This window comes from Kogia breviceps, chromosome 1 (genome assembly GCF_026419965.1).
Source record: "Kogia breviceps isolate mKogBre1 chromosome 1, mKogBre1 haplotype 1, whole genome shotgun sequence".
NCBI lineage: Eukaryota > Metazoa > Chordata > Mammalia > Artiodactyla > Physeteridae > Kogia > Kogia breviceps.
The window spans coordinates 196208121-196235024 of NC_081310.1; the positions used below are offsets into that span (position 1 = coordinate 196208121).

Consider the following 26904-nt stretch of genomic DNA (forward strand, 5'->3'; position numbering starts at 1 on the left):
CAAGTTCATGCCACACAGAGAGAGCAAGCATCAGGACAGAATGGACCCCAAGTGGGCCTCCCTACAGACACTGTGATGGGAGTTAATGTGTCCCTGAGGACAGGAGTAAGAAATTATGTGCTGCCAGGAGATTTTCTTCCGCCCAGTGTTTTGTGCATTCTCGTGAATCACTCAGGCTCTTAGCACTGGCTCGAAGGCTTTTGATAACGTCCCTGGAAGGGAGATCTTTCTCTGGAACCCACTGTAGGTGGGTAGTTAATGGAACGGTCATCCTTTAAGCATAGAGAGAGAGGGATCGTTTCCCCGGAGGAGTATACTAGTAAGCACTAAAATGCTAGTTTGAGCCTTCCTTCTCAGACTTTGTGTTCCTGTTTTCCTTTGGCTTTCACTGTCTAACTCTATCCAAACATCTCATTCGCTCAGCCAGTTGAACCTCTAATCCTTCCTGCTGCACTCGCATTGCAAGCATTCATTTGAAGGTTGGGTTTGTTTTTGTGCCCCCCCCCTTTCCCCCCGTTTAGAAACACAGATGTCTTACATCCCCACAAAAGAATTTCAGAAATTAACCTATTTCCAGAAAGATCCAGGCAAGTCTGGCATTGTTTTCTCAAAGCACCTTATTCAAGGTCTTCAGCAAATACGGCTGCTCTTCTAAATCAAGCACCCCCCCTCGACCTTTTCTTCCTCAGCCCCAAGTGTGTCCTCAGATGCCTGCACAGCTGAGCAGGAAATGAGGCTCCTTTTTTCCCCTAAACTAGTAATGCAAACAAGGCCAAAGAGGAAATTGCTCATTCTTTGGTATTATTAAGTTTATTTTTAGTTTCCTAGTACTTGATTTATTTTGGAGGGAGGAGGGGGTAAAACGCAGTACCTTACTAAGGGAAATACTGGACACCGTATCTAAAGGTTTATTACTAAGTTAACAGACTTCCCACATTGAATGCTTTTCTGACTAGTTCTTAAAATGTATTTTCTTCTTTTAAATTTTATTTACATTTATTTATTCAGTCAGCTAGTCACTCAAAAGACATTTGCGCTCCCGTCTGGAAGTCTTTTTTAGGGAGATGCTGAGGGTATAAAAATGGGTAACGTATTTTCTTCTACTCTTAAAATGTTCATAGTCTGCTAAGAAAAACAAGTGTAGCTCCATGTGATAACTGCTACATAGAGATACAATAAATACACTTGTTTTTATGGCTTTGTGGTTTACAGGGCAGTTTCCCCCCTTTCATCTTGTCCATCTTGATGGCAGTCTCCTGCAGCAGTGAGGTCGCTGGCGGGGTCGGGACGCAGACCTGTGACTTGCCCTCACTTTTTACTTGCTTTGTTCCGCCTCTCAAGCGGTAGTAAACGTTCCTCTTGCTGGTGTGAGATTGCTGGACTGTTGAGTTTGTCATCTTTGCTGTAACCTCTTCTTCCCTCTTACGTAGAATTTCTGGCAAATGTGTGTACATTCTTTTTCCACTCTCTCCGATCTTGGACAAGTTACTTGATTCCTTTGTGTTTTAGTTTCCTCATCTGTAAAGTGGAGATAACACGACCTACATCCTAGCACAGTTGTGAGGATTAATTGCATATGTGACGCTCAGAATGATCTTACCTGTACTGGTTGTCAAACCTAAAATTTGTGAGAGACTGAAAAGTAAAAAATGTTACTCAAGTTGTACAATTCAAAATTGTATACAGCATGTTCGGCTCGCTTTTTTTTTTTTTTTTTTTTTTTTTTTGGCCGGGGCTGGAGGGGGCTCACTTTTAATCGAGATTTCTGTTATACTCCTCAGCTTATAATGGGAAAAGCTCTGTATATATATAGCTGTGTTGTGTGCCCCAGAGGAGTTGTGTGAATTTGTGTTGAATCTGGGCTCTGTCCTGTCTGTGCATCTAGAGTACTCTGTGCTCGAATGAGAAATCGAAATGTGGAATTTCGGAATAAGGAACCAAGGGTTTCCCTCGGGCTGTGCTGTAGAGGGTCACTGCTGCGTCGGTCACAGGTGAGCACGCCGGGGGCATCCGTCTTCAGGCTGGAGGACTGGGCCTGGGGTTTCTGTTGACTGAAGCTTCCAATAGCCCTTCAAACTACAAACAGAAATGAAGGGAGTTAAAGAAGAAAGTCATATCTTCATAGGTTTTCTTGAGATGTTTTAAACTTCAGTTTATATGGTTTCCATTTTTACCAGGACACTAGTAAATCCATAATTAATTTGATGCCATTAAACTTGTATTGATTAAATCATCTCTGGTTTATTTGGTTGCTCAGCTCTGGATGCACCAGAGTTGAGCGTTATTGTTTTATCTTACCTGTGCTGTTCAGCTGACGTTAATAACAGAAATAAAGTCTTTGTGCTTGGGTCTCTTTGTTGGGAGGGGCCCAATATGCCAGTGATATAGAATATTTTGTATTACTGTGAAAGTCTCTTGACCTGTTAGGGCCAGAAATCAGCCCCATTTCATAAGTAGAATTAAATAAGACATGAAGAAGGAGTGTTCAACCAGAGCAATGTAGCAGGCATTGAGGCTGAGTCAGCCAGAGAAAGGAGGTCCCCTAGGCCACTGCTTGCTGTCATGCTGTGGCTCCGATTGGAAAAGCCCAAAAGATGCTGATGCTGTGACTCAGGCCCCCCCAAAGAGGACGCTGCATCTTCCTTGGCATTTTTTTCCCCTTAATGGGGATAGAGATAAGAACTGTTATATTTGGATCCTTCCAGAACAGTTGGTGAATTAAGGAAAAGGCTTAAGACTAAAAAGTTCGCAGAAATGCCTGGAAAGGTAAGGTGAAGTAGAGCAAAGTGTAGGACCGTTTCTGGCAAACCAGTGTCATCTTGGCGGGCTGCGTGGTCACTTCGGGGACTGATTCTGTGGAGGTCCCGTCTGAGCATCTCCTGCTTCCTTCTTACGACACAAGCCACCCGTATGTGTTCCTTCTCCCACCTCGTGGTAAACGTCATCCCTTTTATTAGTGTACATCTTCGCTGGGTGATTTCAGACTGTGTTTTTGACCAAGCTCTGCATGGTTTAGGATTCTTAATATTATTTTCTGTGAAATAGAGGCCCTTTCAAACGAGCGCTGAGGTGGCGCGTCACTCTCTCTGCAGCCGTGTCTGTGCTTCTGTGCTCGTCACTTGCATTGGTCAGACAGCTGCTTCACGAACGGCTGAAACTTTCCGGACAGGACGGCCCAATTGATAAAAACGTTTCATCAAGGCCTTACTCTTGGCATAGTGGCTTAACAAGTGCTGCCCCTAACTCCTTAGGGTCTCCACATCCCTTAGAGACGGACTCCACTGCTGGTGTGAGTTATGAGTACTCTGGGTCCATAATTAAAGCTGTTGTGCTAAGAGGAAAGATGAGGGTGATGTGGACAGTCTTCAGAGCAGGTGTTGAGTGTTGATAGGGAAGAACCAAAGTTTTATCTTTGCTGGATTTTTAGAAGGCTAGAAATGAAAAATGAGACCCAGGGGCAGGGGAGAGGAAAAATGGTGCTTTCTCAGCTGGTTACATATATTCAGTATCCAGGTTAGGGAAAATACCAGACTAAAAAAAGATAAAGAATTGGTTAGATTAGACTTTTTTGATTTTTCAAATGTTTGATATTTTGCTGAATACTATTCTTACAGTGCACTCTGAGTTTTTTTTATCAAAAAAAAAGGTGAAGCATTATGCTTAACTTGTAACTTCTTGAGCGTATAAATTTTTTAAGGTTATTTTCTAAAAAGATCAGTCAAGTTGGTATTAGATTCTCTTATACCCATTCATTTTGCAAATATTTATTGATGATTTACAGAGTGGTGGACATTGTGTTAGGTGCTAGGAGTATAGCAATCAACAAAACAATAATGCTCCCTGATTGATGGAATTTTAAATCTGTAAGAAGACATATTAAGTGAACAATCCTTTAAGTATTGATATATAATTATGAATCCTGATGTGTACTATGAAGGAAAAGTACTGGAAGTATAATATAACAGAGGGGCCTAACTTCGGTGAAAATATGTCTAAAGATGTTTCATTTAAATTAGGACCCCAGGGATGAAGAGGGAAGGATGGAATCAGAAGAGCCCCCTCAGGCCAAGGGACCAAGTTGTACAGAAGCCCTGGAATAGGATGAGCTGGGAACTCAGGTGGCGCTAAAAGAAAATAAACGTAGTGGTAGTATGGAGCACGGTGAAGGGAGCAGTAGAAGTGATGGGGAGGGGTCAGATCACGGTGACCTTGCAGGCTCTGGCAGTAGTAATAGCGTGTCCTGAGGGCCTCTGATGTGCCAGGCACGCTCCTTGGTCCTTTACATGCACTGATTCATGGACCTTATAGACAAGAGACTGTGTAACTTGTCCACGTTTATAAAGTGGTGTAGCCAAGATTTGATCTCGAGCAGTCTGGCTTCAGAATCCATACTCTTGAACACTTCATTATGTTTTTATTACTAAGAAACATGATAAGCCATTAAAGAATTTCAAACAGGGAAGTGACATTAGATTTGGGGTGGTTGTGTTCTTTTTGTTTTCCTATTTATTTATTTATTTACTTATTTGCTTGCTTACTTACAAGATGCAGGATGGAAAATGTGTTGTAGCAGATCAAGAGCGCGGACAGTGAGAAGCCAGGCAGCAGCCTAGCCTCTTGCCTGCTTGTCTGCCCCAGGGGCTTCACTGAAGTGGGCGTATCCACTGAGCCAAAGAACAACAACAACGCTTTAAATAAATGAATGGGGTGGCGTGGGGAGGAGGTTTCTCAAAGGGCTGGGGGTGAAGAGCAAGACAGTGACAGGCCACACCCAGCAGGCATTGTGGGTGAGGGTTTAGAACCTTGTCTCTCCGTGTACACACACTGAGTTTTCCAGGGTTTGCACAAACATAAGAGTAGGTTGACTTGAGTTCACAGACATATTCGTCACACTACTTGAGCCTACTTGTCCTGTAGATTAATTTTGGAAACTGTTGACATCTATAGAGTAGTCATTTGGGGCCTTATCTAGAAGCACAGCTCTGCTTATTTTAAGGTAATTTGGATCATTTTAAAGACTAACATGGGGGAGAGGGGCTTCATGTCATCCTTCCCAGCATACACGTGGTTTCTAAGGAGTGTCACTTTATAAATAAAGCCCTGCACTTTCCATAAAACATTACAACACTCAGGGAAACAGTGATCTGACACTGGGGGGTGGATAAGAGAAGGAGCTGTCTCAGACCTGAGGCCCACCTCTGGTTTTGAAGAGCTCACACACAGGCGGATGCGGGAGATCAGAGTGTGAGCAGCCCCGCAGGGGGTGTGCAGCGGGGGCGTGGACGGACGCTCGGGGATGGGAAGGCGGGAGCTCTGAGCCGGAGGCCGCGGCGCAGGGGCAGAGGAAGCCCTCAGGAGCCCTCTGCTGTCTGACGGGCAGGAAGTGCTTGCGCCCGACTTCCAGCGCTCGGTGGGGTTGAGAGACCTTGCTGGCATGGCGGGGTTGCAGTGTTTGACCGTCTTCTGGGTAGCTTCTGTTCTGGTTGATATTGAGGAGTTAGAAAAGAACCTTTATGACATGTGTGTTTGGTATAAAAATAGGAACGTGTGGATCCCCGTGTACCGCCACCAAGCTGCCGGCTGCGGGCGTGCTCCCTCCCCGGGCCGGTGCCCCTCCTCTCCACTCAGAGGTGGCCGCTATCCTGAACAGCCTGTTTTACTCCCCTTCCTTTTCGTTATGGTTTTGCCTCAAATATTTGGATCCGTACACGATACATTGTTTAGCTTTGCATGTTTTGAACGGTATGTGAAGTGGAATCGTGGAGGAAGAATATGCTTCTGCACCTTGCTCTTTTCGTTCACCTTTATCCTGGGATTCCACTGTGTCATTTGTAGTTCTACAGGATTTCACAGCATTGTATGAATTTAGCACATTTTACTTTTCTGCTGTTGACGGACATTTCAGTTTGTTGCAGATTTTTTTGCTCTTGCATATGGCTCTGCCGTCCGTCCGTCTGTGTCTCCTGGTATGTGTGTAAGAGGGATTCTTTGGGGATACCTCGGACTAGAATGTCTGGGTTTTGGTATGCCGATCTTCTCATTTACTAAAGCCAGTTATTTCCAGCTGCATATGAGTCCCAGTAATTTCACTTCCTTGCCAGCCCTTTGATAGAGTCAGACATTAAAATGTTTGCTACGACTGTGAGTTTGAAACATCTCAGAGTGGTTTTAACTTGTATTTTCCTGGTAACTACTGATACGGGGCATCTTGTTATGCGTTTATTAGTCATTTGTTTCCTCCTCCATGAAGGGCCTGTGTGTAAATCTTTTGCCCATTTTTCAATTGAATTTCTTTTTCTTTTTGATTTGTAAGAGTTCTAGACGATCCTTATTTAAAAAACAAAAAATCTATGTTGCAAATGCACTTCCAGTTTGTGGCTTATCTTTTCATGTTCTTTGCGGGAGAACTAGCATGTTTTTAATTTTTATGGAATTAAATGTATCCTTCTGTATGATTTGAATTTGTAGTATTTAAGGTATCTTTCTTCGTGGTTGTAAAGGCAGTCTCCTATATTTATTGTCTTTTAAGAGTTTTATAATTTTACGTTTAAATATGTCTTTAATCCCCTGGAATTGCTTATTGTATGACAACAGCAGGAATGAACTAAGAGAATGGACCTGCTAATCTGCAGGGGACAACATTTATTTATTTATCGACTGCATTGGGTCTTCGTTGGCGCACGCGGGCTTTCTCTAGTCGTGGCGAGCAGGAGCTACTCTTCATTGCGGTGTGTGGGCTTCTCATTGTGGCGGCTTCTCTTGTTGTGGAGCCCAGGCTCTAGGCGTGTGGGCTCAGTAGTTGTGGCTCACGGGCTTAGTTGCTCTGTGGCACGTGGGATCTTCCTGGACCAGGGATTGAACCTGTGTCCTCTGCATTGGCAGGTGGATTCTTAACAACTGCGCCACCGGGGAAGTCCCTTATTTATTTATTTATTTTTAATGTGTATAACCAGGTGTCCCGGTACCACCTGTTGAGAAGTCCAGCCTTTCTCCACTAATTTATATCACCTGCTGTGTCAGAAAGGAAATTGCTAGAAGTGCGTGAATCCGTTTCTGGGCTCTGTTTTGCTCCACTGGTCTGTTTGCTTTTGTACCAGCGCCTCACTGTCTGGCTTTAGAAGAATTGTTGACATCTGGTGTGGCGAGTCCCTCACCTTGCTCTCCTTTTTCAGGAATATCTTGGTTATTGGCCCTTCACTCTTCAAAGTTTTTGGAATCAGCTCGTTTCGCTCCACAACCTGAACAGTTGGCATTTTGAATGAAATTGCATCGAATTGGGTCTCTAGATCCGTTTGCGTTTTGGGCTTTCCTTACTCCCCTGACGGTCCCTTCTGGTCACAATATGAACTATTTCTTCACACTTTCCTGCATCCAAAATTGCAGGCTGCCCTTGAGAGGATAGAGAATAGATTTCAAAACCTTTGTCCTTTATGTTACACCTTTGAGGTGAACTTTGCTAGAAAATTTAGCCCTAAGAATTTGAGGCCACTGCTCAGTTTGCTGCCTCCAGAAAGGAAACTGGCGCTTTGGAATTCTGCCTTGGCCGCGTTTCAGAGTCAGGTGTTGCGGAGCGGGGAGGCCTCGCTTGCGCGGCTCTCGCGTGTGTTGTGGGGCAGCGCTGCGCGAGCTGAGGGGAGCTCAGGAGCCGCTCTTAGGAGTAGTGGTCCCAAGTGTGGGAAGTCCATCTTGGCTTGTGATTAGAAAGGTTCCTGGGAAGTTTTCTTGGCTCCATTTTCTCCTTAAGATCTACACAGGGCACAACAGCAGATTTCTTTTTACTTTTTTAAAAAATTGTCTTTCTAACTCAAGAATAATTTTTAAGGAGAGATTAGCTAACTATAGTATCACACGTTTTCTTAAATATGCTGGTATTTTGACCGGTTGGGACAGAAGTGCACATTAAATTCATGAAAATTCCTTTGCTTACCTGCTTAGAAGCTTGGAAACTGCTGCTACTTTGCATGTCTTTTGACTCCTCTGAACCAGGATATGTTGGGGGTAGAAATCTTCCCTTCTGGAGATAAAAGCTCACCAAGCAGCTGATCGGGGCTCCTCCGTCCATGGGTTTGTGTTGTGTTGTTTTGCCCCCAGGAGCTAGAAGTACAACATTACCTGATATTCTTGAGGGTCCTTTTGGCACCCATGGAATTCCTGTATCTCCTTTGTGAATTAGCATGAAGCAAGGTTTAACGTTTCTCAGTAACCTGTCCCACTGCCATTCGGTTTTTAGGAATTTGTCTAGGCCTTCCTTGTATCGTTTTTTGGACTTCCTGGGGCTTCCTGAGGAGACCTGACCCTCTGTCTGGGCAGAGGGCAAGCGGGCAGCCAGAGACTCTGAAAAGAGGGGCCATGGGACCTCATTGAAGTCATTTAATGACGAGTCAGCTCAGTTAGTATACTGTGGCAGGTATTGGTATTATCCATTCAACTATCTATGTGTGTGTAATTGCTTTTGATTTGATTTCAGACAGTGAATGTGTTAAATCCTAAAATACGGTGAGAACACCTGGGAGCTCCATTTTCCCCTCTGCTTCTTCTGAAGTGCAGCAGAGGCCCGAGGCCACACTTGACCTCGTCTGGCTGGGAATTCCGGGAGTGGAAGGTGGTGGACCCCAGATGCTGACGCCTGGCAGGAATAGCTCCGAGGGGCTGCTGGGCGGGCAGGCCCTGGAGCAGAATGTGGGCAAAAGCGAGACTTGTCCGAGGCTGCTCTGCGGTCATTTTTAGAGCACTGGTGAAGTGATTGTGGTCATTTCATCAGTTGAGAAGTGACATGGCATGTTGATGGCCAGTTGTTAACCTGTTACCTGGGAGCAGTAGCCACATTCCATCATCTCTTCTGCCCAGGGGAGCGAGACATAGTTTACTTGGGACTTGTTAGAAATTAAGTCTTAGAACTAAAAAACATGCAGCTTGACCACTTTATTAGCAGCCTTTTTGGGGCAGTCGAGTAGAAGTGTACTGAGCTGTGCTGCTTCCTGTCACTAGAGGGAGCAAAAGACAGTGTCTTCAAAGCCTCTGGCTCTGACATCGGAGCTTTTCTGATCATGCGTGACGAGAATTTTTAAGTGGTGCAAATCAGGCCAGTTTTCATCTTTTCTGGGGTTAGTATATAGCCTTGCGCCTCTGCTGCTGTGTCTTTCGCGGCCGACACTTGCGCCTCTGCTGCTGTGTCTTACGCGGCCGACACTTGCGCCTCTGCTGCTGTGTCTATCACGGCCGACACTTGCGCCTCTGCTGCTGTGTCTTACGCGGCCGACACTTGCGCCTCTGCTGCTGTGTCTTACGCGGCCGACACTTGCGCCTCTGCTGCTGTGTCTATCGCGGCCGACACTTGCGCCTCTGCTGCTGTGTCTTTCGCGGCCGACACTCGCTTCTTTATTTGCTGCCGTGTGTGAGTCACGCTTGAGTCCCCAGGAGAGGGTCCCTACTTTTAACTATTAACACTGTGTTAGGGTGTAGGTGCTTTAGTACCCCCAAAGCATCTAGAACAGCACATTAATTTTCTGGACATATCAGCACAGTCCCTTTAGTGGGAGAGCATTGTAGAGTTGACCTGGTGTCCTGAGAGGAAAAAGTTGGACAGTGGGAAGAGGACACACGTACTCAGGAGTAGGCTGAACTTCACAGACGTCCCAGCTCACACATTCCCTGATTACACAGCACGGAGTGGCAGAGAGACAGCCACAACGTAGAGCCCGGAACCCCCGAGTCAGTGGGCCCAGGGGTGCTGTGGGGTGATGCAGCGAGTTGTACAACATTTTTTCCATCCTCGGCTCAGCATCAGAAACGTAGATTCTTGGGGGTGGAGGGGAGGTGGGGGGGAAGAAACAGATGCTTTCTAGCTTTAACTCTTGGAGAGTCTTTTCAACTTTCTTTCTGCTTAAGGAGTTTGTGATCTAAGCCAGCAGTTTTCATTCTGGGGTTTGGGACACTATTATATTCCACATTTTCATAAGAGAATATTTTTAAAGTTCACTAACAAAGTTCACTGTAATTAATGTTCTTTGGCACTTTGAAGAGTGGAGTGATGGTGTCATGAAGTTAAATAATGGGGTGTTGCCAAGCCCCCCAAGCGGGACCTTTCCAACTTGTCTATTAAAGCTAATTCTGCATCGAAGTCCAGGGACAACTGGTAAACCGCAGAGTAGTCTGCTGCAGATGAGCAGGTCCATTCTCATAGTTCATTCCTGCTGAAATGTGTAGTGATATTACATGTTCTCATTCTCATGATGATTATCCAAGAATGGAAGCTGGGGCTGGGCAGGTACAAGACTTTTTCAGTTGCCCCAGTGAGGCTTTTAGGTAGGTATGTGTTCTGGTGGTTCTATTGGGGAGCTTTGGGGAGAATACTGACCTTTGACCTGTGCTGTCTTTCGTACCATGAACTTGCCCCAAACACCATTATCATTCGCTACGCCTAACATTCCCTTATTCTTTGACTATATAAAGTGTCTAGTTTTGGGGGGGAACGTATTAGAAGAAGGAAGTCAGTTACAGAAACCATTCTTTGGAAGATCGTTTTTTAAATTCAGTTAATTAAGCTAGTCCTTTAAGTTGAACTTAGTTTTAAGTTTCTAGTCCTTTTCCCAAATGGAAAGAGAATAAACATCATGGCTGTCATTTATTAAGCATATGTGTCAGGCCCCTCTTAGGCATTTCAGTCCTAACCACAGCCTCATAAAGGAGGGAGCTACCATTGAACCATCGCTAGTTTACAGATGAGGAAGTAGAGTCTCAGAGAGGTTAACTAGCCTTCCCGTGGACACACAGCTAGTCACGGAGGACTGGGAAGAACTCAGTACAGCACTAGGGGTGCTGGCTCCTAAAGCCTGTGTGTTGGCGTTACTGGTTTCGAGCTTAGATTCTGGCTCGTTGTACTGTTTTGGTTTGTGCTGAGCATAGGTTAATGGGTGCAGGTGAGAAGTGGTCATTTGTGGCAGAAGGTGGTGACCTGGGATGTGTGGTTCTTGTTTGGCCACGCTGGTGAGGTTTCTGGCATTACCGGGGCTCAACTGTGTGCCTGTGGCTCCCAGGATCGGGCGTGGACAGCCTGCAGAGTTCATCTCTTAGGCCAGTGTAAGCATTCGAACCGTTCAGATCCCTGTTCCTTCTTGAATACAATTGTACTCTTCACCCAGTTCAGCTCAGTTCTGCTTTTTTTTTTTTTTTTTTTTTTTCTGAGTCAGAATTTTTAAAAATATTTACTGCTTTTGCTGTTTCTAGAAATGCTGAGTTTGCTTGCTCTCTCTTTCTTAGGACTTCGTGCTTTGTTTGTGACTGTGATACCGTTATTTTGCAGTCAGGCAAAAGGACAGGCATTGTAGCTGCTACCACCACTGGGACTTTTTGGTTTGTTTCAGTGTCGTGACCAACAGTTATATATCTTTTACAATAGGCCAAGCACTGTCCTGAGTGTTTTGTATGCATCACCTCTTCTTAATGTCACAGTTCAATGAGTGGGGTGCTATCCTCCGTTTTTAAAATGGGGACCAGGGCCTGAGGGATGTCTCTTTGGCAGTCCTGTTCTCTGCCCCGACTCCGGCTGCTCTCTCTGCAGAGTAGGGCCCTGTGGCCACAGGCTCAAGCCCGAAGTCGCCTCACAGAGAAATGTCTACCTTTCTGTTCTCCTTCACTGCAAGGGGTTTTGACTTCTTTGGGGAAGTGAAGCAGAACTGGATAAAGGCCTTTTCTGAGGCTTTCTGCAACTGGAAACTCTTTAAGATTTTAAGGCTCTCGAATTAATGAAAAGTTTCTTGACTTTTTAGGGTCGTTTCTGGGACTCAGGTTTAGGTAATAAGAATGCAGAGCTCATCTGTCAGTGTCCTCCCTTGGTGTCACTTTTTGTTAGAAAAGGCCAGTGCCCAAGAGTGACCTTTTAACAACACGTGGGGCACGAGGGAAAAATTATTTCCCAAGAGTGGGCCAAGAACACCTTCATGTCTGGGGCCGCTCTCAACATGAAGTCGGGAGTGGTGGTTTGGGGGGCTTCCCTGGCGGTCCAGTGGATGAGACTCCACGCTTCCAATGCAGGGGGACGCAGGTCTGATCCCTGGTCGGGGAACTAAGATCCCACATGCCACGAGGCGCGGCTAAAAAAAGAAGGGGAGGGAGTGGTCCAGGTATCCCTCGGGAGCACCCCTCCCTCTCCCTGCCACACCCCGTATCAGTCCAGGGGAGAGGGAGAGGGTGCTAGAGTGGGGTTGACTGCAGCCACCCAGGATGGCAACACTGATGATGTGTCTCCAGAATGAGATTGCGGGATTTTGATGCACACGTAAGGTGTGCTGATTATAAGTTTGCACCATGTCACCCAAGAGGTCAGCCCTAGAGAGTCGGCCCTACCATACAGTTTGTTTCAGAGATCTAGCCCCATCCAGCGTTTTAAATACCTGGGTTAGATGGCCAAGGAGGCTTCCAGCTCCCCTCTGGGCAGTCAGCCTCACGGTGGCGGCGTGATCTTCCCGAGCCCCTTCGGGCTGGGGATGCTGCCAGGGGAGCCTAAGGGGCCCCTGAGAGGACCGACCCGCCCGTGCACCCTCACGGGCTCCGCACCCGCAGCGGCCTCCTGCGGGGGCCAGCCCTCCGAGCCTACACCACGAGCGGCGGCGAGGGATCTGCAAGTTGATTTCATAAACGACAGCCCAGAGCCCTGGTGGGTCGCATTGCGCGTGTGTTCTGAGCCACAGCGAGCGCGTTTGTGTGAGTCACCTGCACGACGCTTGGAGACCCCCTGGCCCCTGGAGCAGCGGTGGTCACGGTGCGCAGCACACCTGCTCGTCCTGGGAGCGCAGACCGAGTGACCTTTCCTTCCTCCGATGGCAGCCTCGTGGGGAGTGCCGGGGGGGGTGGCACAGGCTGTTTCCGGGGGGGGGGTGTCTCGGGGGGGGGTGCTTCCCTCGGGTTCTGCGGGCAGCTGTCTATCCGTCCTGTGGTCCCCTTTCTTCCCTCCACGCCCGCCCAGGTGAGCTAAGTGTCCTGCACCCTAGGCATCTGTGAGTCGTAGTGAAGCGGTAGTGAGGAAACCCATGTGGAAATCTGCCCCCCAGAGCTGCTAGGATCAGCTGGGAGACGTGGCCGCCCCTGGGAGGGGCCTGCGTGGCCGGTTATCTTACCTCTTTCCCACACCGCTGCTCCTCTTTGGCTCTCTCTGTACGCGCCCCCCGACCCCCAGCAAACTGTGGTGTCCTCCGCCTCCCCTGCTGGCTATCTTCTCACAGCTGGAGGAGTTTGAGGTCCCCTCACCTCCTCTCCTAGGAGCTAACCATGAAGGAACAGGCACAGGAATTGGCGGGGGGCACACCTCAGCCGGAACAGCTTGTGTGTAGAGCTGCTGACCCCCTCGGCCGCCTCCCTGGAGTTCTTTTGTGCTAAAAGCTGCCATGAAGCAACTGCTGGCCGCGTGTGTGAGATGGGAGCACAGAGAAGCACAGGTTTGGTTTGCAAGCTTGTCTGGATTTTTCCAAGTTCTTTGCCTTAGGTTAAATCCTAAATTCAAGTGAAAGACGTGACACGTTTCGCATCTGGGATGCTGTACTGTTTTTGTGCTTTGAACAGCAATCTTTGCTTCTGTTCCTTTTATTAAACAAACGTGATAGAACGACAAAATTAAATACCTCTTTCCCTCCTTTCTTTGCAATGAGGAAGTCTGTCCTTTATTTCAAAATTCAACTTGCAGAAATTGATCGTACTTGATAATTTGCTGTGCGTCCCTAAAAAGCATAAAATAGAAGAAGCGGTGTTGCTACAATAGCTGCTCTCGTTCCCTGGCAGTCATTACAGGGTTTCCAGTACAAACACGTTGTCTCGTGACTGTCCTTTCTGAGCTCAAAGATGGCTTTCCCTCCAGCCCCGTTACTCAGTTATCACCTCGGGAAGTGCGCAGATACAACTGATGATCCCTTTGAAACGTCCTGTAGCGTGCCGCCCTCTCCCATCCTTCATCTTTTGTCCCATTCCTGTCATTAAATGTTACATTGCCAATGTATATTTTATAGGGTGACCCTGGCGGATGTCACTTTGATACTGTGCAGGGATAATAAGATTGCACAATGAAAGGCCGATAAATAGAAAAATGTTTACGAGGCAGAGGACGGCGGTTTTAACAGTTTTATGGCTTTCTTCTTCCCCTCTCTCTTATCCCCCTTTGCTGGTAGAATAGTGGTTTTGTTACAGGAACTAGAAAACATTAAGAAGGGTGATGTGGTGATAGACCCAATGGCGGTGAAATCCCACTTGCCCTGTTGCTGAACTCCAATAACGTGAATTCAGGAAATAATGAAGTATTCAGCTTGTGGGAAAGAAAACCGATTTCAGTGAATGAATTCTTGAGGTTTGGGAGGCCCTACAGAGAAAACGAGACTCCTGGTGTTGCCGTTATTATATTTAAAATGTTAACAGTCCGTATTTAAACAAAACACCCCAGTAAAACCAAAAATAAAGGCCCCCTCAGTGGGCGCTTCTGCGGGAATCCGCGAAGGTGGTCGGTCACGTGCTGTGCCAGAGGCTTCCGGGGGGCCCGCACGTGGCTGGGAGCCCTTCCTTCGGTTCAGGCTGGGCTTTAGACCCATTTGTGATGGTCTTGATCTGTGTCCTCAAATGAATAATTTCCAGATCTGTTACTTACGTTTTGTTATTGTTGTTGTTTTTGGTGAAGTGGCAGAACCTCCTGCGGGCGCTCAGTCGGGGGGTTTAATGGAGCCGCTTGGGGAGGAGGCAGCAAGAGTGGAGGCTCAGGAGCTCCCCCCAGTGGCCCACGAGTCACAGTTGGAAGTTGCCGCTTTAATTAGATGCCTCTAGCTGGAAGTAGCTTGGAAGGACGCCCAGTAGCACGTGCAGAAGTCTTTCCTTGAGGGGCTACGGGATCTAAACTCCCATCCTCCCTCGGGGAAGGAAGAGTCACTGCCTTGGGCTGAAGAGGCGTGGGAAGGCCCTTTGCTCGGCACAGGTCTGTGACATTTGCAGCCTAGCGCGAGGAGTGGGCAGAGGCCTTCTGTAACAGGAGCCCCTGGACGGCCCGAGGCGTGGCGAGCAGGTCAGGAGGGGGCCCGGGGCAGTGGGCTCCCAGGGTCCGTCCAGTCTTGTCCCTGGTGTCTGTTCTTGGTATGGGACGTGTAGGACATGTTTCTCTGGGCTTCTGTAGAATGCTGATTGTGCGCTTGTGCCCACCAAATGTGTGTCTGACCTTGGTCACCCCCCCTCCCCGAGTTGCTTCAGGTGGGTGCGGTTCTGGAGCTCATGGGTGGGGGGGCGGGGGGGGTTCTCCCTGAGGTGGGAAGGCCAGCTGCCCGTCGTGATCAGGGATGCACGGTGGTGCTCTTCAGCCACCACTATCCAGGCTCCAGTTAGCGGGTTTAAGATACTGTAGAGATGAACTCTGTAGATCAAAGATAACCCAAATTTGAGCCTCTGACTTAAAAAAAAAAAAAGTTGCTGTTTCCCCTTACTTGATAGCAGAGTGCTTAAGAACATGAGACTCTGGAGCCAGACCCCCAGGGCTGCCAACTGAAGCTGTGACCTCTTCTCCCTGTGGCTTGGTTGTTTCACTTGTAAAGCAGGGGTAATGAAGATACGAGGGTACTATGAAGATTAAATATATTAAAGTATGGGACGTGCATATTTATAGTGCTTAGCTATTGTTATTATAGATTTCATAGCCCAGTAAAAGGTGGTTTGCTGGTTTGTAAATAAAACTCCTGGTGAGGAGGTGGTGGCATTGGATTCCTAAGCCCACCCTCCCGCCAGCCCTGCCGCCCGCCTTTAGAGCAGCTGCTTCCAAGTGACCACACACGCGCAGGGATTGAGTTCTCACTGGCCTGTGGGGAATGAAAAAGAAGAACAATGTCGTCATTTTTGCATAACACTAAACAGCAAATTAAGGAACCGTTATTTGGAGACTGTCTATCGTTTTCCGCTTTTTAGAGATAAAATGTCATTTCTTTTGTGAAATGATGGTGAGATCAGGCAGTTATTTTCAGTGACCTTACTTGGCAAAATAAAAAGTTGGCAATCTTGCTTCCGTTTCTCAAAAGTTTTACCCTTTTAGTGTCTGTTCCAGGTGAAGTTTAGTTCTCAAGAAATGCTCATTCCGTCAGATGTTTATTGAATACTCATTATATTCAAGATGTTGCCCTAGACCTCTGGGGTGGGTCCCACAGATGAGGTGGACATAGACTTGGGGAGCTGGACAAGCTCATTCGTGGTTGCAGCCCGAGGGAGAGCCTGTGCGTACAGCACGGAGGAGTGAGACGACGTTGCGATGGCCTCGTGGGTGGGGAGATGGGTGAAGGAGGGCTTCGAGGAGGAGACGACATGTGGGATGGCCGGCGCCCTGAGTTCAGGCGAGGAGGACTTGGACCGGACAGCACGGAGACCAGAGCAGTGAGCGGTTCGTGGGGCTGCGTCCTGCCAGCAGCAGGAAAGCACCGAGGGACGGTGAGCTGGCCGTCGTGCTTGGCATAAGCCAGAGATCATGGGGGGGGGGGGTGCCGGCAACAGGTCTTCTGGGGACAGAGGGGAAGGCCTGGGGGAAGCAGCGAAGCAGCTGGGCATTTGTTCTGTAGGCCTCGAGGAGGCTTCAGCGATTCGGAGAGGAAAGTGGACGAGGTCAGAGCTGTGCTTTGGGAGGACTGACCTAGTCTCTGTGTGGGAGGGGAAAAGCCAGCCCAGGACCACAGGTCTGGACATCCGCGTGAAGGTGCGGGACCAGAGGTAGGATCTGCGGGTGGCCGAGGTGAGCAGCTAAAGGAGTGTAGAGCTTAGGAAGTCTCAGTACAAGTCTGAGTTTAAAAAACCCAGATCTATTCCCATTCCTTCACAATGTTCACATGTAGTGGTGGTAATTGTTTAAAAAAAAAAAAAAAAAAACAGAAAGAAAGAAAAGAAAAGAATTTTTTCTTTCCTTTACCCTGCACAATTGAGATTTTAAACAGGGGCAGCAGAATGCCTGGTTCAGGGGTATCTCTGAGTGTCTTCACGTGGCCTTGTTGTTTTAACCAGTGACACCCAGGAGGCCTTCCCGGACTTCCAAAGTCTTGCCTGTCCTCTCTTCCCTTCGTCTCTCCAGGAAAGGTGCCGGATGTGGGCTAAGCGGGTAAGGAGGGTCGGGAGCCTGCCCCGAAGCAGGGCGGACGCCCCCTCGCGTGGGGCCTCCTCCCGCGTGGCCTGCTAGGTCAGGAGGCTGTGGTTCTCTGCTGTGCGCCTTCAAGCATGTCATCGTCCTCCCAAATGCACTCCGAGACCACAGAGGTGGTATTGAACCACCAGCAGCAGAGCCAGCTGGCTGGGGGCTCCCTTAGCGAGATTAGGGGGTTCGGTTGGTTAACAAAAGAAGGAGCCCAGGACAGCATTGCTTTAATTACCAGAGTCATTGCTGGGAGACAACGAGTTGCCTGCTGGAAAAAGATCTGTAAAGGTGGCGCCGCCCCTAAAGGCCGTGCCCGGCTCCTCACCTCCCGTGCCCTAAACAGTCACCACATTCAGCCCTCGGATCCTCAGGGGGTGAAGGGGAAGGATGGCTCGCGTGGGAGTCTGTGCCGGCAAATTTAACTGACTTGCTTCTCTACCCTTGAGTTAGTAGTTTTTGCCAAGAAACAGTGCAGCTGTAATTCCCAGGCAGAGGGGGCCATGGAAACCAGAGGGCCTGGGCTCGGCTCCGGTTAGAGCAGCTTTTCCCAGGAGACACGTCCCAGGCAGGCTTCCTAGCACCAGCTCCAGTGGCCGCCACGGTGTCATTTCCTGGGGCCCTGGGTTGGGGAATGAAGCAGCTCGAAGCAACTCTGTGCCATGTTTCCTTCTCCTTCCTGCCCCCACTGGGTTTGGGGCCTTGTTTCATAACTACTCATTGCTTCCTGGACCTTCTCCCTGGTAAAACACACTTTTTTTTTTTTTTTTAAAAAGCTTTAGATCTCTCCATAGTGGTGGGTTTCTTCCCCCTTTCTACCCGGACCACCAAAGAAGGAGCCAGATGGCGACGGAAGGGCATTCTTCAAACAGAAGTTTTAGCAGAGGAACACCACTCTGCTTCTAAGTGTCCACGGCACGCTGACGTGCGGCGCGGCGTGGAGGCCACGTAGCAGTGCTTGCTCCACGTACTCAAGTTAAAATACTCAGTCAGCGTCCGAACGGTTACTCCTGTGTCTTAGAGAAATAAGATAGTTTCTTTCGAATGCTTTTACTTTCTGACCCCTGCAGTGGGCCGTGTCAGTTGCGTGTGAAGGTCAGTTACCACTTCGTGGGGCCTGTCCACCACGTCGTCTGCTGACTGTGGTAGGTGGCCTTGGAGGGCCTGTAAAATAGCTTCAGAAGAAACTGTGTTTATAATGCCATCGTCACGAGCAGCTCCAGGCCTGCCGCTCCGTCCCATCTCTTCTGTCGTTCCCCCCAGCCGTCCCCCACTTAGTAGGCAGTGTTTGGCCGGGAGAGGAGGGTGCCTGTTGAAACTCTGGTAAAGGAGAAGTCCCTGTCCCCTCACCACAGCAGAAGGGGCCCTTTGGGCGCCCCCCACTGGGTACCTCCTGAGGCCGGTGCAGGGCAGTGAGTACGGTGCAGCGACCGGGTTCAATTACCCACCGGCCTCCCTGCGTGTTCCGGAAGCAGGAGGCTGGTTTCCAGGGCCTTGCTTAATACAGCTTAACGGAAGACCAGCGGGCGTCGTTGTTTTCCGCCAGTTCACAGAACCGTGTCGTGAGAGTGGAAGAGAAAGGAACACTGTTGTGTACCCTGAATGGAGGGCGGGGTGTGCGTGTACAGGGTTATTTACAAAAGACTGAGGCCTCCCTTGGCTTGTAAAGAGAGGACCTGATCGTAGGTGGCAACCCTGGACTCTGTGTGTGGGCGGGGGTCCCTGGACCTCATCTGCCACCACCTTGGAGGGTTGAGACTTCTGTGGATGGTTGTAGCAGTAATAATCATGTGACAGTTGCAGCAAATTGGACTCAGTCTCGGGCGTACCCTCAGGCTTCAGTAACGGGATGAAAATAATTGACTGCCTGTTCCGGCCTCCGCACTAGCCTCCCAGAGGGCCCGTGTCTGGGGAGTCCGTGCTGGGCTGTGGGGAGAGAACCCGGGGCCTGCGGAGCTGGCTCTGTGATGGTCCTGGGGACAGACGCGCTCGCCGACAACGAACCTTTGATACTTGAAGTGCCTACAGCGCCTTCCTCTTCAACAGTCTCTTTTACGCTTTCATTTCCCCGAGGTCCCTTAGACAGAAGGCATGTAGCTCATCTTACTTCAGAAAACGAAATTATCTTGTTTTTTTAATTGAAGTAGAGTCGATTTACAATGCTGTGTCCATCTCTGCTTTACAACCAAGTGACCCAGTTACACATGCAGACATTCTTTTTTTTTTTAATGTCCTTTTCCACTATGCTTCATCACAGGATAGTGAATAGAGCCCCTGTGCTATACAGTAGGACCTTGTTGTTTATCCATTCTCTCTTTCAGTATATATATTTCATTTGTTTGTTTGTTTGTTTTTGGCCGCGTTGGGTCTTCGTTGCTGCGCGCCGGCTTTCTCTGAGAGATGACTTCAGCCCCTTCCTTTGCTCCTTTGCCCAGGCACCAGACCAGTTTAGTTCCTTGAGGCCGTGCAGCTCTGCCCCGAGACGCGAGGCGTGTTGGCTGTGGGGCCTCATTGCGGGATGAGGTCGAGCACTGGGGACAGAACGATCGTTACGGGCCATTCGTGTCGACAGCGTTTGTGCCTCTATGTGCGCTTGCAGTGCAAGCAGGAGCTCATTTGCAAGGCTGCCTTTGTGGAGCTGCCTTTTGATCAGTGATTGCCTGTGTTAATGTTTCAGTAAGCCATTGATTTCTGCAACAGCTTTTGTTCCCCGAATTTATGTGTAGTGGGTCTCCACAGCACACGCTATGCATGTTTGATTAAAGTCCAATTGACTTCATTCCTGGTGATGCCTCGAGCTGCTTCACTCCCTATTTGTAGAACGAAAGCTTTCCCTGACATCTTCTTTTGTTTGTGCTCACGACCTAGCCACCCGTGCAGTCACCAATATACTGTTTCTAATCCTCCTAGATTTGCTCCATTCCAATGTTTAATCCCTTCCTAGACATTACAGTGGTTGAGAGGCAGCTGATAAAACCTGGTCTGGATTTTTTCTTTTTCTTTTTTACTCAACCCGTTGGTGTATGGTGTGCATACCATATAGATCATAAAGATGCACCCACTTAAAGTGCACAAGTTCAGTGAGTTTTGACCACTGTATACATCCATGTAATGTACATCCATGTAACAGACATCCATGTAACACCACCACCGACGATTTATAGAACCAGCCCCATCTCCCCAGAAGACCTCCGTTGCCTATCCCTCATGCTCCAGACTCCAGACAACCAACCACTCATTTGCTTTCTGTGATCACAGATTTGCCTTTTCTAGAATGGAACCATACAGTCTGTGTGTACCCTTTGGTGTTGGGCCGCTTTCATTCAACATGATGTCTTTGCGATTCACCCATTGGTTGTATCCATCAGTAGTTTGTTCCTTTTTACTGCCACGCGGTGTTGTTGTGAGTGGGTGTGTACCATGACGTGATTACCCGTTTTCCCGTTGAGGGGCTGCTTGACTTGTTGTTCCCAGTGTTTGGCTCTGAAGAGTAAAGTTTTAATGAACACTTGTATAAAAGCCTTCGTGTGCGCATATGTTTTTATTCCTTCCGGGCAAACACCTAGGAGTCGAATCACTTGCTAGGTCGTATGGTACATACTTGGCTTTCTAAGAACTGCCGAACAGTTTTACAAAGTGGTTTGACCATTTTACATTTCCACCAGCAGTGTATGAGACTTCTCGTCACTCCCCTATCTTCCTGAATTTTGAAATTTATATTCTTTCATTTTAATGTCAGCAGTCCTTCAGACTTGGTCATTTTGACCCTTGGTACTCAGATGGTGGAATCTGTTCCGGGCTCCTTGTTTAAGAGCTGTTTCTATTTTATTTTACTTTATTTTATTTTATTTTTGGCTGCATTGGGTCTTCGTTGTTGTGCACAGGCTTTCTCTAGTCGTGGCGCGCGGAGGCTACTCTTCGTTGCAGTGCGCGGGCTTCTCATTGCGGTGGCTTTTCTTGTTGCAGAGCGCGGGCTTCAGTAATTGTGGCGCGCAGCCTCAGGAGTCGTGGCGCACGGGCTTAGTTGCTCCGCGGCATGTGGGATCCTCCCAGACCAGGGCTCGAACCCGTGTCCCCTGCACTGGCAGGCTGATTCTTAACCACTGCGCCACCAGGGAAGCCCCCATACCATCTTTTGATACCATTTGAAACTCTTTTCGGAACACTCACGTCTGAGAAATAGAAAGGATCCCTCGTAAACGTGTGAGCCAGTAGCGCACACGGACCAGGGCGGCTCTTGCTCACGGCGTTCAGCTCAGACCGAGGTGTGACAGAGGCGCTGGTGGTCGTAGCACCCTTCCAGGTTTCTCACCCACTTTTGTTTCTTTCCATCCGAGGCCTCTGTCACCCTTGACCCCTAAAACAGCTTCAGCTAAAGGCGGAGGTGAGAGGAACAGGAGCCACTTAGGATTTCCTCATTCTTTTTTCCAGCCCTGGGATTGGGCCATGATTTACTGCACCAGCTGCCCTTTTGAACTGATGAAGGACGCCACTCTGACACAGTGTTTGAAGGGTGACACTGACCTGCCTTGGCTTCTGGTCTGTGTTTTCTCATAGGAAAAGCAGAGCCAGGCCACTTCTGTGTCAGCACAGGTCTCTTAATCCCCTAGAGGATTTATGAGTTTGAGCCCGCCAACAGCAAAAGATCAGTACAGATAGATGACTTTCCAAGTCAGGAAGGTAGGAAGTAAAGAGGCAGAAGCCGGGACTGTGACCTTAGGGGCTCAGGATACTCCACTCACCATGGGCACCGTCATGCAGCCTGCGTTTCTGGTCTAACGCGTAATAGACAAGGTAGAAATCCAAGGGCGAGTCCTGCGTTTCCCCTTGTTGTTCATTTACCATCTCGTGGAACTGAAAAGGGGGTGGGAAGCGTCCTTGGTGGCTGGTTCCTGGCCGCCTTGGTGTGGGGTCGTGCTTCATCTCTTGAAACACTGGCAGTCCCTCGCGTTTTGTTCAGTGGTGCTTGGAAGGACTAAAGCACAGCCGCAGCTCCAAGAGATACGGGCTGGTCAGGAGTCCTTCAATCACAGATCCTTTAAGGGTCTGATGACAGCTGTGGTTCTGAGTCTTAGAAAATGCACAGAGATGGGACTTTCCGGGTGGCTCAGCGGCTAAGAATCCGCCTGCCAATGCAGGGGACACGGGTTCAAGCCCTGGTCCGGGCGGATCCCACGTGCCGCCGAGCACCTAAGCCCGCGAGCCACAACTACTGAGCTCACGTGCCACAACTGCTGAAGCCCACGTGCCTAGAGCCCATGCTCTGCAACAAAAGAAGCCACCGCAGTGAGAAGCCCGCGCACCGCAACGGAAGAGTAGCCTCCGTTCGGCACAACTAGAGAAAGCCCACGCCCAGAAAACAAAGACTCAGTGCAGCCAAAAAGAAAAGAAAAAAAAAAAAAAGAAAATGCACAAGGAGTCCAGCTCTCAGTAGTGAGTACTCAGCACACGTGCACCACCTGCTTTGCGGAAGCCATTTCCCCACCTGAGATCTGCCCACTCCTCTCCCAGCTTACTTGCCGTTGGGTTCCCAGGCCGTTCCTTCTGGGGGTGTGTTCATTGAAACCTCATCTGACTGGGCGCTCCACCAGTCCCAGGAGTTCATTGTGTTGTGGTACCTGTGCTTCTCTGTCTCTTTCAGTCTCGTCAACACTGGTCTTTCCAGCTAGATCTCAGGTCACTGGAGGACAGAATCTTCGCTTCTCTTTTTTTGGCTGCTCCATTCACAAGGCAGAGAGCCTTCTGTGGGGCAGAGTGGGCTCTGGCCAAGTAGCTCCCTCCTTCAGATGCGGGACCCGCCACCCCCTGCCAGCAACACGTGCCGGGATACCATCTGTCAGGTTAACTGACTTCCTACACTATTGATTTAATCAGGGAAGGTCAGTGTGATCGAGGCGCTCTCACTGTTTTAAGTGGTTTTTTAAAAATAAATTTACTTATTTATTTTTGGCTGCGTTGGGTCTTCATTGCTGCGCGCGGGCTCTCTCTAGTTGCGGCGAGCGGGGGCTGCTCTTCATTGCAGTGCGTGGGCTTCTCATTGCTGTGGCTTCTCTTGTTGTGGAGCGCAGGCTCTAGGCCCGTGGGCTTCAGTAGTTGTGGCGCGAGGGCTCAGTCGTTGTAGCTCACAGGCTCTAGAGCACAGGGTCAGTCGTTGTGGCACACAGGCTTAGTTGCTCCGTGGCATGTGGGATCTTCCCGGACCAGGGCTGGAACCCGTGTCCCCTGCATTGGCAGGCGGATTCTTAACCACTGCGTCACCAGAGAAGTCCTTTTTAACTGTTTTTTAAACATTCCAAGTAGAGGCATATCTTGGGGTGTTTGTTTTAAGAAAATGGTCTTTTGTCAGCCAGGGTTAGTGGAACACACCATATGACACACACACACACACACACACACACACACACACACACACACACACACACCGCAACCCGCCCCGTGTGTGTACACGTACGGTGTGCCCGTTGAGCCCCTTGGGGCTGGGAGTGCCAAAAACGCTTTTTTTTTTTTTTTTCCCAAGTTGCACTTGAAAAAGTGGACTCATGTCCACTTGCTGTGTTTTTTTAGAAAGATGTCTTGCCTCCCTTTCTTTTGGGCCACGCATGAAACGAGGAGCTCCTTTGGCCTGAAACACTGACCTCGTGACATGTGGCCTTTCATCTCCACCCAGCGCCGTGTCCACTGTGTGCCGTGTCCACTCTTAATCTTTTTCACCAGGCCCCAGTCTCACCTTCAACACCCAGTGCCGGCTTGTTTGGGGTGGGCATTCGGCTGTAGAGCAGTTTGCCTGGGTTTGGGGTCTGTTCTTCCTGACCTTCCTCCTGGCCCCAGTTCCTGCCACCTCAGTTGTTTGCTTTGGTTTCTGGAATGGTCTAACTGGCTGGGTATTTCTGTGTTGCCCCTGTGTGGATTCACTGAAACGCTGTGAAGAGGTCATGCTGTGTGTGTGCGCCTGTGCGCGCAGATGCGCGTGCACACGCGCGCACACACACACACACACACACACAGCTGGAGGGCAGGGGTCTTCCTTTCTGTCAGTGATTTTTTTTTTTTTTTTGCGCTGTACGCGGGCCTCTCCCTGCTGTGGCCTCTCCCGTTGCGGAGCACAGGCTCCGGACGCGCAGGCTGAGCAGACATGGCTCACGGGCCCAGCAGCTCCGTGGCACGTGGGATCTTCCCGGACCGGGGCACGAACCCGTGTCCCCTGCGTCGGCAGGCGGACCCTCAACCACTCCGCCACCAGGGAAGCCCTGTCAGTGATTTATTGATGCACCTCCAGTGCTTAGAACAGTGGCGGCATCTGTACATAGCAGGCACCCAGCAGATACCTGTTGAGCAAATGAATGTTCCTGACGTCTAGATAGAGTTAACGCTCCAAGGGGCTGGCCCCAGTGGCCTGGCAGCTCTGCAGGTGTGTCTTGAGGGAGCCCAGGCATCCGGACAGCTGTCGTAAAGCCAACCTCTGCTCACGGCGTGAGAGGCAGTGCTGGGGCGAGGGCGCTTCCCTCATAGCCGGCCCTTCTTTCGTGCAGGGAGAACTGATCACCTTCTATTACTACTGGAAGAAAACCCCGGAAGCAGCCAGCTCCCGGGCTCACCGCAGGCACCGCAGGCAGGCCGTGTTCAGGAGGATTAAGACCCGCACCGCATCCACGCCCGTCAACACGCCCTCCAGACCCCCGTCCAGTGAATTCTGTAAGTGGGGGCTTTGCACACGCAGCCACGTGTCCCAGCTGTGGGTGGGCCTGCTTTCGTGGGCGTCCCTGGCACAGCTCGTGTGTGTGTGTGTGTGTGTGTGTGTGTGTGTGGTGTGTGTGTGGGGGGGGTCTCACTGACTCGGGGGATTCGGTAGGGAGAGTTTTACAAACTATTCATGCATTTAGGATTTCCTTAAACTCAACATCATCTTTTCCAAAAATATAAGTCTTGGCCTTGGCCGTGGCCTGAGGCGTTATTGATGACTCCAGAGGACAATTTCCCTTAGCCGATGGTGCACTGCGCTTACATTGTGGTTGCAGTGCGGTCGGATTAACGTTTGCTTCTTTTTCCTGCTCCTTTATTGGGATTCTCCTCTTGGTCCCGGGTGACGTGCACCCTGACACGAGAGCGAAGCCCACACCCTCTTAACCTCTGCAAGCGAGGGCAGCGCCCTGTGGTTCTGCCCTGGCCCAGGGCGCTCAGCGCGAGGGTCGCTTGTGTTGCTCACGCAAACAAGGAATAATCCAGTGGGGCCGGGTGGAGAGGGAGTTCCTCAGGATGCCAGGGAGGGCGTCGCAGGTGCCAGCCACCCCGGGACTGAGGCGTGACAGCAGCCCTCCCCCGAGTGGCAGGGCAGACCCTTGGGTACCCCCCTCCTACGTGAGTTCTTCGTTCTGAGGACCGGCCCTGAGAAATTCAGAGTGGTCCCGGTGCACAGCGCCCCAGCCAGCCTCCTGGGCCCCTCGGACTGCTGGCTCGGAGCCTGGGGCAGGTCCGAGGTGACAGGTGGCCCCGGTCTTGGCCCGGCGTGATGGTGTCTCCCCCACCCCCTTGTGTGCCCGTGGTGCCCAGTGGACCTGAGCTCGGCCAGTGAGGATGACTTCGACAGCGAGGACAGCGAGCAGGAGCTGAAGGGCTACGCCTGCCGCCACTGCTTCAGCACCAGTGAGTGGGCTCGGGGGGCGGGGCCTCGCTGGAGCAGCCGGGCGCGGGCACCTCCGCTGCTGCGCCTTGGCTGCCGCGCGTTGGGGGATCGAACTGGAGGCCTGTCTGGGCGGTCCTCGACTTGACGTTCGCGTTGTCTTCAGGGTTACTTAGAAAGTGGAAGATCTCTGTCTTACTTGACTCTCCTGTTAGGGTTCAGGGTGGAGTGCGGACCAGTGGGTAGGACAGGCTTGTTGCAGGTCGGGGCCTGTGTTCCTGGGAGCCCACTGCCGGCGCTTCCTGGGTCTCCTGAGACGAGGCGCGGGTGGTGGGTGGTCCCGAAGTCCTCTCCCTTCCGGGGGAGAGCAGGGCGACCCCAGTACCTCTGTGGTCTGGGTGACCGGTGTGTGTCCACACTCAGCGCTACGAGGTTCTCGTGACGCCGGGCCAGCTGAGCCCGCGGGGGGGGCCTCGCTGCTCCGACGTCTGTCCCCGGGGCGCGGTTGGCATCCCCGCCCTCTTCCCTCGCACAGCCTCCAAAGACTGGCACCACGGGGCCCGGGAGAACATCCTGCTCTGCACGGACTGCCGCGTCCACTTCAAGAAGTACGGCGAGCTGCCCCCCATCGAGAAGCCCGTGGACCCCCCGCCGTTCATGTTCAAACCCGTGAAAGAGGAAGACGATGGGCCCAGTGGGAAACATAGCATGAGGACACGGCGGAGTCGTGGCTCGGTGAGTCCCCGTGGCCAGGCGGCCAGACCGCTTCTCCAGGTTCCCAGCAGGCTGGGGGCTTGCGCCCATCAGGAGGAAGACGGTGGGTGTGTTTCATGTTGGGTAGAGAAACTGCAGACTCCCCGCCGCCCCCCGAAGGTGAAATGATTTGCCCGGAGGCATTAATTAGCTTTGCCTGTGGGGCTGGGGAGAGCTCTCTGTTCTCTCCCTCCCTTGTATCTTCCTTGGGGAGCTGGTAGACCCGTGTGAACTGCTGTACCCCCCTGTCTCTTCCGAGCCCCCATGGCTTTTGCAGAAACATGCTGAAGGCCTGGTGTGGTGGTTTTAGGAGCTGAGCTGCATTATTTGACAGCACATGTCTTTGGGTCACTTCCATCCTGTCAGGTGAAATCAGCAAGGGTGTGTGTTTGGATCTGGTGGGAGGAGCGGG

General features: G+C 50.2%; 1 protein-coding gene across 8 annotated transcripts in view; it reads left to right on the forward strand.

Moving 5' to 3' along the window:
• Positions 1-26904, forward strand: part of RERE (arginine-glutamic acid dipeptide repeats) — a 418432-nt gene that overhangs the window by 383100 nt on the left and 8428 nt on the right. For all 8 annotated transcript variants that reach the window (XM_067018162.1, XM_067018153.1, XM_067018161.1 and 5 more), the window contains 3 exons: positions 24652-24814; positions 25670-25762; positions 26275-26474. In XM_067018162.1, coding sequence (XP_066874263.1) covers positions 24652-24814; positions 25670-25762; positions 26275-26474 — 456 coding nt within the window. The remainder of the gene's footprint in view (positions 1-24651; positions 24815-25669; positions 25763-26274; positions 26475-26904) is intronic.